The sequence below is a fragment of the Nansenia antarctica genome, assembly GCF_963989245.1.
Source record: "Nansenia antarctica genome assembly, chromosome: 6".
Lineage (NCBI taxonomy): Eukaryota > Metazoa > Chordata > Actinopteri > Argentiniformes > Microstomatidae > Nansenia > Nansenia antarctica.
Genome location: NC_137676.1, coordinates 53,294,393 through 53,306,892, shown reverse-complemented (window position 1 = coordinate 53,306,892; position 12,500 = coordinate 53,294,393). Strand labels below are relative to the sequence as shown.

Genomic DNA, 12,500 nt, shown 5'->3' with positions numbered 1-12,500 from the left:
GGAGGGGAGAGAGAGTGATGAAGGCAGGCAGGGGGCTGAGTGCAGACGATAATTGTAAAGGCAGATAGCAAGAAAAGGGGGGGAAAGAGAGGGCAAGGGAGACAGAAGGAAGAGGGAAGATAACGGAAGGGAGAGAGAGAGAGAGAGCAAGAGAGAAATGAAGAGATGGTCGGGGTGTAAAGGGTAGCGGAGCAGGTCTGATGAGTCCTGACAGCTCCCTACATTGTTGTTCTGTGCTTGTGGAGGAAAGATGGTGCTAACTGCTAATATTAGTCGAGCATAGATGACCTTTTCCTGCTATGACTGGTGGATAGATGATTCACTTTAGTCCAATGTATTTGTTGTAAGTCACATTGGATAAAGGCCAAAAATGCTAATGTCATGTAAATGTAACCTGTCATGTAAATGTAACAGTGGACTAGGAGCTAGCTGCTGCTGTCCCTGTTGTCACACGTACTGGTGACATTTCAGCCTGAGACTGTTTCGGGCAGTTTATTGTTAGGATTATTTACTATAAATTAAAGGTATATAATAAGCTGTTCTCAAGTCTCGGTTGACAAGATATGCAGAGGAGAAACTATGCTCACCAAACACTTACACACACAACCCAGTGGTGGCTAATGACGATTTATTTATTAGTATTACTTTATAGAACACTCGAGACACAACCGACGATACAGTCACAACTGCTTTCAAAAGGTCAAACATTGATATGTGCATATTCTGTGGATTATTATTAGTCAGAGGGGAGATGAGAAACATGCTATGACCTGGAGGAAAGTTGATTGACAGATATGTCCTATCTCCCTCTATTCATTCAGTTCTGCATCCTTCGTGACTCTGCCGGAGGCCTTATCAAATTCAATAGCCTACATTTGCATCAAACTACTCTAGTCCACTACGACCGTTCGTGTTCGATCAGCCCAATAGAGCTCTCAGGTCTTCTGACGCTGTTTTTCTCTGTGCACCACATGTACAAAAGAAGAGATTTGGTGAGGCTGCATTCTCATTTTATGCATCCAAATTGTGGAATGCACTGCCAGTTTACATTAGGGATGCAACCTCAGCACATCATGTTCAAGTCAAGACTAAAAACCCATTGCCTTTAAATGACTAAATCATTAAATTACGATTATCTAATGATTGCACTTTGAGCTGCAACGTTTGCAGGAAAAGCGCTATACAAATAAAAATAAAAAAGGTTATTACGTTTACGAGCCAGTGTCGCGCGCGTCAGGCGGATGTGTCACGTTTCGGATGAAAGCGCGAGCGACCAAAACCACAAACAACGTAACCACAACACACGCCTTGTTACATATCGCTCGGTATGTTATATTGTTCCTATGTTACCCGTTTTCTTTTAGTAAGCCTACTTCGCAACGTAGCGAATAAATAGGCCTACATTTTGACTGGTAAGATAGATTGTTACGATGTTATTGACACCACACCACCAGTGAAAACAACACAATATGGAAAGAAGCTGATAAACGCTGTCAGCGAAGAAGGCCGACCGACACGTTAGGAAAACCTTCATGGTGAGATAGAGAAGAGGAACGTCCTTCATTCATATGGTAGGTAGGATAGAGATAGAAGGTAGGATAGAGATAGAGAAGGTAGGATAGAGATAGAAGGTAGGATAGAGATTAGGGCTGGGTTAAAAAAAAATCGGTTTCCCGATTCTGAATCGATCTTCATTAAATGAGCGATTATCGATTCATAAATCCCGAGATCGATCTTTCATAAAAAAAATTTTATTATTTTTTGTGCTTGCAGCTTCAACCCGCAACGAGATCTCGTGGCCAGATCTCGCGCTACAAGAATTTATCATATCTCACGCAACGTGAGGTCTCAACACTAAAATCTAAAAACATGGCGATGGCAGGGACACTCAAGTCACCACCAGGCTTAAAGTCAGATGTCTGGGTGCATTTTGGATTTTAAAAATGTGACGATAGAGATGAGCTGGACAAAAGCAAAGTCATATGTAAATAAAAAGTACATTCATGTAACTGCTTTGGAGTCAATTCATTGATATGTTTAACAATGCTACATGTTATAGGGTTCCTTGAACCATTTATAGCATTAGTTCGGAGAATCTCTTTCATATTCAAGCAAAAAATGTATATTGAATCGGAATCGAATCGAATCGAATCGGGAGCTGTGAATCGGAATCGAATCGTTTTGGGAAATCAGTGGCGATACCCAGCCCTAATAGAGATAGATGGTAGGATAGAGATAGAGAAGGTAGGATAGAGATAGAGAAGGTAGGATAGAGATAGAGATAGAGGAGGTAGGATAGAGATAGAAGGTAGGATAGAGATAGAAGGTAGGATAGAGATAGAAGGTAGGATAGAGATAGAAGGTAGGATAGAGATAGAAGGTAGGATAGAGATAGAAGGTAGGATAGAGATAGAAGGTAGGATAGAGATAGAAGGTAGGATAGAGATAGAAGGTAGGATAGAGAGGGTAGGATAGGCCTGTTTGCATTAAGAGAAGCAACTCATTAGCCACAAACGAGTGAATCATAAGAAAATTGACAACTAAATGTTTCACAGATACATTAGTTCATACAGGCCTGGGATGCCATTTAATGCATCTGAGGCCCTTATTGTTGAATAATTAATGAAATACTGTATTGAAACATAATTCAAGGCACACACGGGTAGGCTATTCAAAAGATTAACAGTACTGGTGAACAGCCCAACGCTTGCGAGAGCTGGTGAAATATAGGCTACCATTATGTTGAAGGCAATTTCCACCTTGTAAAACCTACTATAGCCAAAACATGTTATGTGATGTCATGATTTGTATTAACCTCCACCCAGTAAGGGAGACTGTTATCTTGCCAAACATGAACACATTCTCAGCAACAACAAGTGGCTTTAATTTGAAAGACCTCAGGGACAATTTGACATTTTCATGGTGCACATTTACTCTATCGGTTCTCATGAGCAGTCATTAACGGGGTCTTAAACTACACTCATCTGCTTGATGTTGTCAGTAATTGCTATTCTATTCCCTCCAATGACAGCTGGTCCGTTGATTTGCTCTGATTTGTTTCCTCCAAACAAGGGGATCTTGAAACAGTGGAGTGAAGGCAAGAGGAGACCAGGAGGATGGAGAGTGGAGACCGGCGTTAATGTGTAGAACACTAGACAAGGTATGGTAATTCCTGCATTACATAACATAATATTGTCCTTTTTGAGCAGCATAAATAGATTAGCTCCCTCCTGAGGCGAGGATTGAACCAGCGACTTTCCGACCTGCCGCCCATATATATTTATATATCGCTCTCTATGTTATAAATAACATTAAAGATAGAAAAGTGGAGTTTGTAGAGAATTAATGCAATATAACAGATATAACTTCCACAAACTACCTTTTCTATTGGCCCATCAATTCCTTCCTGACTATAAAGTTAAACAACTGCTTTCAAAAGGTCAAACATGGGTATTATATGTGCATATTCTGTGGATTATTATTATGTCTGAGGGGAGATATAGTCTATGACCTGGCAATTTCCTCAGAGAAAGGTTGATTGACAGATAGGTCCTATTATATCTCCCTCTTTTCATTCAGTTCTGCATCCTTCGTGACTCTGCCGGAGGCCTTATCAAATTCAATAGCCTACATTTGCATCAAACTACTCTAGTCCGCGCACGATCGTTCAGGCAAACGAGGCAGTGTCACACGCGTCAGGCGGCCTCACGCGCTTTGCATGAAATTGAAACACAAGAAGAGTCCCAATGTCAACAACCCCTTTTTATATCGCTCGGTGTGTTATATTGTTCGAATGTTACCCGTTTTCTTTTAGTTGCGCTACTTCGCAACGTAGAGAATAGATAGGCCTACATTTTGGCGGGTGAGATAGATTGTTACCATGTTATTTACACAACCGGTGAAAACAACACAATATGGACAGATGTAACTTCCCGGTTCCCAAAACAACCTTTTCCATTGGCCCATCAATTCCTCTGGCTATAAAGTTGGTCATTATCCAACACTGTATTGCTCTCAACCGGGGGCCATCTTATTGACATTTCATGGCGGCTGGGGGAACAGCACACTCCTGCTCATTATATCTGCTGCGGGATTGTCTCTGCATGTGTATCGGACCAGTCCTGGGTTCAAGCTGTGCTTGGTTTGAGTTTGTCTGGCCGTAGAAGCCAATGGAATAGTCTTAAAAAGTATAAACCCCGGCCATCTGGTATACAGACAGGTGGCAGGTATTCAAATACTTTTGACCTCGGGTCTGTAATGGACTCACTCTGGGGAGACAATGTCCATTTTAAGCTGCAACACTTGACAGTGCCCCCCCCCCCCCTACACACACACACACACACACATAATCGGTTATCTTGAATGCCTCAGGAATGCTCCCCCTATTCTAGCTGCATGTATGAGCTATACCCAGTACTCAAGTTGTAAAAGAAAATCAGGGGGGATGGTGGATTTTATCATATGGGGACAATTTTAGCATCCCCACAGCGTCAGTGACTTCAGTATCAGTGACTTGGTAAAAGTGTCATTGCATGTGTGCGTGCCCCCTTCCTCGCCCACAGTATTTTACTCAATATGCACAAAACTAAATGTTGAAATAGCAGTAATACCACATTCATTGATAAAATGACATAAGGGATGGAAAGGGGGGATGGCAGTTTTAGAAGGGGGATGATTTTGACTGTTTTAATTTCCCCCTCATCCCCCCTCAACTCGAGTGCTGGCTATACCCTAATGCAGGGTGACATGGGACAGGGCAAAGCCTCTAGAAATAGGACGGAACAGGCCCATCCAGATTGCTCTTGTTAAGAGGATCCGTTTGTTCTATGAATTCAGTTTCTAGGGCTTTGCTTGGCCGGTCCCTCATCCACCTGTCACCCTGGCAGACAGGCGCTAATGAGACTCTGAGCCTCTGCCTCATAATGGCCCAGGCTGCTGCTGACAGACACATCTCACATCAGAACAGGGCATCAATCAGGCCAGTCTGTCTGTCTGTCTGTCTGACTGTGATATCCTCCACACCCTGCTATGTCCATTCATCCATGGTGGAGTGAGTGTGGAAAGATAACCTCCATGACTATACTTTGCCATTATATGTTTATGTCTGTTATTATAATTTCTGGGTTATTTATTGCATATTCTCTAACTTACTTTAATCTAAACCTATTTAGATTCATGTTCATCTCAAGAACCAATTTGGGTATGTCCCCCCCCCCCCCCTGAGATTAATAGTAATGGTAAACTCTATTTGTGAAGATGAAAAAGGCTGAATTCGAAAATCGCAATAACAGAGCCTAGGGTAGCTTTCGTGTAAAAGGACCCATGAGAATCTAAATGTGAAATCCATCAGACCATATCAAATTGGGTGTCAAATGAAAGCTAGGAGTATATTTTGGGGAAAATGTATAAATACTGTACATCTTCAATTATAAGAATAGGGATGAGCAAAGGCTTTGACTTCTAGTCAAACACGGAAAAGCGTCTAAGAAAACATCTAGCAGAAAAAGTATTTCAGTCAGGACACGTCAGTTTGACCATTTATTGCATGAAAATGCTAATACTTTAACTCTTGGTGTGTTTGGGTGGCTCTGTTCTTTATAGCTCCCTGCCTGAGTTAATGACCGTGACTGGGGGTATATACCATGCTCTCTGTAAGTATTGGAAAGAGGAAGCATTTTGTCTTCTTTTAGCTCTGAACTCCAATTTGCAGAATAGAAACAGTTTGGATCTGAAATCAAACAATTAGTATGATGTTCAAGTAGAGATATTCTCAGCTTTAATTCAATGTTGTTGTTTTTCAGATTCATCATTTAGAAAGTACTTAAAAAAACAACAACAACAACAACTCCCCCATTTCAGAACTCCGAAAGTATTGGAAACATCTTATAATGTCCAAATCAGGGACGTAGGAAGTAGATTTTGTGAGGGCGTGCTGCCTAAAATGTTATGCCTCTCCTTCTACCTAGAGAAGAAGTTGTTAAACAAGCGATTTTGATGACTGATGGTACTGAACGTACTGGTTAGTGCGAGTGAAAAGCATGACATGATCGGGTCTCAAGTAAATGACACAAGGCCTGCAACTGATTCACCTGAGTGCCCCCTCCCAGACCTGATAAACAGCTCATGATCATGAGAGAGTTGCACATAATGTCAGTATGTCAATCCCAGCTACTTACTTATAGCTGAAATATGCTCTACAATCTAGCAGTAGGCTTTGTCGATACGCACCACCACATAACGTGATGAGATGGGAGAAAGGTGAACACCTCGCATTTGGGCTATTTGTCCCTATTCCAACAATGACAGAAGACGTCCGGGCCCCCTCGTATGTACGCAGAGAAAACGTTGCCTCATCTCCTCACATCAACATCCTCATCTCATGCGCCACAAAATGGATACGCCGTTGTTGTTGAGTACAGTGGGGAAGGCAAAGCTAGGAAACCACACAAATATGTAGTGCAAGTTACTGACATACTTCTGCACACTTCTACAACAAGGACAGCAACGGTCTTCATCAGTAGTTCCAAACAACTGCTTGGTTGCACACACACCTGGTCAATGCACTACTGCTGTTTACATATACTACCTTGCACATACCATAGTTCTGCACATTGCACATACCTCCTTTGATATGGCCACTATTTATACATCTGTACATACCATACTGTACATAGATAGCTACCATAACTGTACATAGATAGCTACCATAACTGTACATAGATAGCTACCATAACTGTACATAGATAGCTGCCTTAACTGTACATAGATAGCTACCGTAACTGTACATAGATAGCTACCTTAACTGTACATAGCGCATAACTGTATCATTATCCATACTGTACCATCACTGTCATGTTTTTATATCATGTTTTATATCACTATTTGCACTTCTGGTTAGATGCTAAACTGCATTTTGTTGTCTGGTACTTTGGTACTCTGCAATGACGTTTAATCGAATCTAATCTAATGGAATCATTAAAGAGTGCACTGACACACATGGTGTGGTTAGGAGCCTATTGTGGTTGATTAGGATCCTTCCCACACCGGTTGGAGAGAATAAAGAAGGTTTTCATTTTGCAGAGGCTCTGAGCAGAGTGGGTGTCTGTGTGCTTCTGTACATGACACTGGCCTGGCACTTGTATTTACTTATTACCACGACACTAAAAAAACACCAATGTCATTGATATTCTATCAATGAATATATGAAATAATATTGAATTAACATTACGATTTGTTTTTTTTTAACCATGGAATTGCCCCCCTACCTGATTACACACAGGACGCCAGATTGATTTCAGTCTCGTAGGGTTTAACGTCCAGATCAGCATTAGCGTCACATCCAATTTACGAGACAGTAAAGTCAAGCCTGTTCACAGGGAGGGGAGGCTGCAGCAGATAAAGGCTCTCTGCCTCCTCTGAGCCACACCATCCGTCTTCATAAAGCTCCCTAACAAAGGAGCCCAGTGGAGGACGGGGATACTCTGAGGCTCTGGGGTTCATCTGACACTTCCACTGATTCCCCTGTAACCCATCTTTATTCCCTTCTTTTATTCTAGGAGGTCTGCTGTATTGTATAACTGAGCAAAACAATAATATCAACGGGAAAAAACATGAAATAGCCTACTACTACTAGGCCGGGGTGGACAGTGGAATTAGGCACTGCTCCTAACGGGCTTTGACAGTGCTCTCGTTAGCTGGAGGGAGATCAGTGACACTGGGCTCATCCTGTCCTGCAGTTGCCAACTCATATGATAGGGGCCCGGGGGGCCGGTGTCACACACACACACCCAATCAGGAAGAGGAGAGTGTTCAACTGGAAAGGCCAGGCCCAGTGGACTCGGTCCAAACAATGTTGGCAGATGAGGTGAAACCAGAATATGTTGTGCATTTGTACTGTATCTAGAATATGGGGCGGCTGTGGCGCAGGAGGTAGAGCCGGCGTCTAATGATCGCAAGGTAGATCGGTGGTTTGAGCCCCGGCTGGCCACATGTCAAAGTGTCCTTGGGCAAGACAGTAAACCCCAAATTGCTCCCAATGAGCCTTGCATGGTAGCTTGCCGCCATTGGTGTGTGAATGAGTGGGTGAATGAGAGGCCGTTGTAAATACGCTTTGGAATAAGGTGCTATATAAGTCAGTCCATTTACCATTTAGATTATGGAAATACAGAAACAGACAGTTTTGTATTTTTGTTTTTGCACATTACGTTCACGTTCTTGAGCTGTGGTGTTTAATTCAGGCAAAAATAATTGACTGATACCCCAGATAACGCAGCCGAGGCTTACTACCCACCGGAACAAAACCTGCCTGACACGGTCGCTCTCCAAGTGTCCATCTAATGGATTTGGAAAACGGAACGGTTAGTGGTTAGTGAATTCACTCTGAAGCAGTGACATGGTAAACTGAGCAGAAGATCCTTCTCCGTTTTCTTCAATTCCCAGAGAGTCTGATTTAAATGTTTTATTTTTCCATTAGTCAAAGGGGTCACGTTTCATATGTCTTGTGACAAAACCATCACTTGCCACTATCAATATCTCAATTAAATTCCAAACGGCGCCCTAAATTAACCTGTTTAAAATGCAGACCATAATTTCGGGAACGGAAGTAGAACATTAGACAGATGTCCACCGTCACTGCTGCGCCTCAATCAAAGCTTGACGTCTCTTGGGTGTGTGGGCCGATAATTGGACCCCTGTGAAATAACATTTTAGTCTTCCAGCTGTGATTGATATTTGGCAACCCACATTGTCAATAATTCAGGCTAAAACACCCATAACAACAGGGTGAGTGAATGGGGAGGGTAGTGATAAGCCATTACATACTATAAGCTGACAGACATAACAACAGCTGGTGATACAGATATGATCCATGCAATACATTCTGATAAAAGGGTCCATTTGCCTGGTGAGAAAGTGGCAATCGCTACACAAACAGGCAATAGCAGAGGATAGGATGAGTTTATAGATTACAGGATGGCTGGCTGGCTCTCTCTCTCTCTCTCTCTCTCTCTCTCTGCGTTAGTTGCTCTGTCAAATTGTAGTGAAATATGACCCATGTCACTCCCACATTGTTGCAGTGAGTGAGTGAGTGAGAGAGAGAGAGAGAGAGAGAGAGAGAGAGAGAGAGAGAGAGAGAGAGAGAGAGAGAGAGAGAGAGAGAGAGAGAGAGAGAGAGAACCTTGCTCCTAAAATATACCTCCAAAGTATGGCTTATGTCCCTGGACATAGCTATGTTTCACACATTCAAGGACACAGAGCGAGACCACGTTTGCCGTGTCATACATGTGTGCACTTTTCTCTAATCCAATTTCGATGTGGGTATAAATGTGTCAGTGCAGTGACCCATGCTGTTCCGCTCATGTTGTTGTCAGCACTTGGGGGGGGTGGGGGGAGGTATTTGGAGGGGTGGGATGGAGGGCAGTCTGCGCACTCTCTGCCTCTCCATCTTACACGCTACAACAGGTACACGTACAGTGCCTTCAAGTATTCAGACCCCATTTATTTGTGTTGTAGACTCAATTTAAAATGAATCGATCCATACATACGTACACCCCGAATGACAAAGCCAAAACACGTTTTATGTACATGATTTCTGTATTTCAATTTGAATAGATTTACTGAAATAAAAAATAAAAAGTGTTTTCACTTTATCATTCTGGGATATTGTAGGTGGATTGTGGGTGGACATTCTTTTTCATTTAATCCATTTTAAATTGAGTCTATAACACAACAAAATGTGGAAAAATTCGGAATACTTCCCGAAAGCCACTGTATTATAGTCTTCCATTCATAATCCCTGGGGGGTTTCTGTTTACCGACCTATAATCTGGACCTCAGTGACTCCAGTGACGACAATGAGCACTTATCTGAGTAGGCCGAGGCACTCAGGAGGATCTGAAATTTGTGATTCACCTTGAACCCCTAAGCCCAGCCTTTGGTTTATTCTAGTCTATTTTATGAAGCTCTGGAATGCTCTCCTGTGCTTTTGGGACAGAATTTGTATTTTATATTTTCCATTTGTAATCTATTTTAAGGTTCTATGATGAGCCTTTGGCCATTTGTAGAGGTGGCTTCTACAGAGCAGGCAAACGTCAGTCATGCTTGTCCCTGATTGGAGGAGTCACTCCTGTAATTCCCCCAATTACGATCTTGGATGGATAATAAGGATTGTTTAATTACACCCGAGGCCTGACAGGCCCAGATAAACAGCCAAGAGGGGGGGGACATTTGAGTGCCTTCACCATGACAACCAGATGATGACGTTGGGTTCGTAGGGTTGCTTTAAGCATCATCCCCCTCCCCTCCCTCCCTCACTCCCTCCCTCCCTCCCTCCCTCCTCTCCCCGGGTGCTGTGTTCACAAGTGTCTCCATACAGATAGCCATATGTTCTGTGAAGATACCCACTGTCCTGCGAATTTGAAAACAAAACTTCTGCTTTAATTATGGCTTGAAGCCGAAGATGTATCTGGCTGCATGCATGCATGGTGATAGTTTATTGTCAGTGTTTTACTGGACAAGAAAAGGCTTCTTTAACCGTTCCAAGAGACGTGGTCGTCTGTGAGAGATGTGATGTATTGTATTGGTTAACCCAATGTCTCTTTCCACAACCACTATGGCTTATGAATATTGACAAGTGAGACTAGTTAGGCCTACAGTGTTTAAGCTACCCTTTTTTGGCTTACTTACGTTGCTTATTATTATGCTTATTATTACTGTGTTACTGTTGTGTTCTTTCCCTGTATCTGAATGCTGCAATGTCAATGTTGAGGAACCAAAGCCAAAGAATTTGACGTTGTGTACTTGTACAGTAAGATGTCATAAAAGCCATTCTGATTCTGATTCTAAAGTCCATCAAAGTATGATCTCGACACCCGTGGCAGTATAGTTCATGGTGCAATACACTGATAGCTAGCCAATGCAGCGGTAGAAAGAGGTCATAAACTGTTCAAGATGGCAGCTCAGTAAACAACACCAGCTCAAGGCTCAGGCTGACACTGCGCTGCAGCCAGACACAGCGTTTCTTCATTAAAGTAATGCATCTGAGACTGTTTATCACACACACCGATGAGGCTGCACATCACTGACAGACATTCTTTTTTATAAACTTGAAGGCATTGCATTAGTCTAGACCCAGTGCTTTATCCACTATACAGTCTTTACAAGATACAAGATGTGTATGTGTCACTACGGTTATACAAGTACAATGGTGTGAGATACTTCTGCTGGGTGCATATAAGAAGACATATAGAATAACAAAATATAACCCTAAGAGGCAAAGAAAAATATATTAAAAATTAGATAAAATTATTGAATTATATACATTAAAGGTAAGAAAAATTATACACACGAAAATATACATTCAGAAGAATGTTGCACGGGAGTTGGATAGCACTTAGTGTGTGTGTGTGTGTGTGTGTGTGTGTGTGTGTGTGTGTGTGTGTGTGTGTGTGTCTGTGTGTGTGTGTGTGTGTGTGTGTGTGTGTCTGTGTCTGTGTGTCTGTGTGTGTGTCTGTATGTGCGTGTGTGTGTGTGTGTCTGCATGTGTGTGCGCATGCAGTGTCTGGGAGGTGTGTGTGTGTGGGGGGGGGGATTGTATCGATGTGTGTGTGTGTGTGTGTGTGTGTGTGTGTGTGTGTGTGTGTGTGTGTGTGCGTGTGTGTGTGTGTGTGTGTGTGTGTGTGTGTGTGTGTGTGTGTGTGTGTGTGTGTGTGCAGACTGTGCACTATTTATTTAGCAGTCTTGAGGCCTGGGGAAAAAAGCTGTTCTGCAGTCTGTTGGTGCGTGTTCTAGGTAGCAGGGAGAACAGGCTTTTTTCAATTTTTCTTTTTGTCATTGTGCCATTACTCACTATTGACATCATGTTGACATCTCAATATGTGGTACACTATAAATAACTTTGAATTAGCTGCAAATGACTGGAACATCCATGGGCTGGGGATGACTACACTATGCATCACTAAGTCCTAGGCATTTATTCAATTTCAATACATTATCTTCTGGAAGGCAGGCTATTACTCATGCATGTGTTGGCACGTGATAACACAACTCACTAAATCAATCTATTGCATGACAGCCAAATGCATTCTATTATCCTACTGTAGTGAGTCATAGCACGAAATGGGCATGACTCGTTAATATCATTATTAAAGGGCTTACTCAATGCCATGTTTTGTTATACTGACACTAGAAGAGGCAACTTGACAGTATCCTGTATGTGCCGAAGCACGGAACGATCACCGGACATGAATGCTCTCACGACTGTTGTCTGTATCTCCTTGAAAGTTGATTTTAACTTGCGATCTTGCTTTCCCAAACAATAAACACTGTGCATAATAAACAGGCAGATCACCATGTCAATAAAGCCAGGGACTTATCCCACACAAAAGCAATATCGTTGCAAATGACTTGCACACATCTCAATATGTGCAACACTGGGTTAGGGTTGGTGTTAGTTCGGGTTGGTGTTGGTACTCCATTTACCTTGTGCAGTAAGTTGACGGGAG

General features: G+C 42.4%; 1 protein-coding gene across 1 annotated transcript in view; it reads right to left on the bottom strand.

The window, feature by feature from the left end:
- Positions 1 to 12,500, bottom strand: part of LOC308160697 (calcium uniporter protein, mitochondrial-like) — a gene marked incomplete at its 3' end in the record, with an annotated part of 29,681 nt that overhangs the window by 17,066 nt on the left and 115 nt on the right. The window contains exon 1 of the mRNA XM_080534640.1: positions 12,478 to 12,500. This exon is cut by the window's right edge and continues 115 nt beyond it. Within this exon, the coding sequence (XP_080390766.1) occupies positions 12,478 to 12,500 (23 nt within the window). The remainder of the gene's footprint in view (positions 1 to 12,477) is intronic.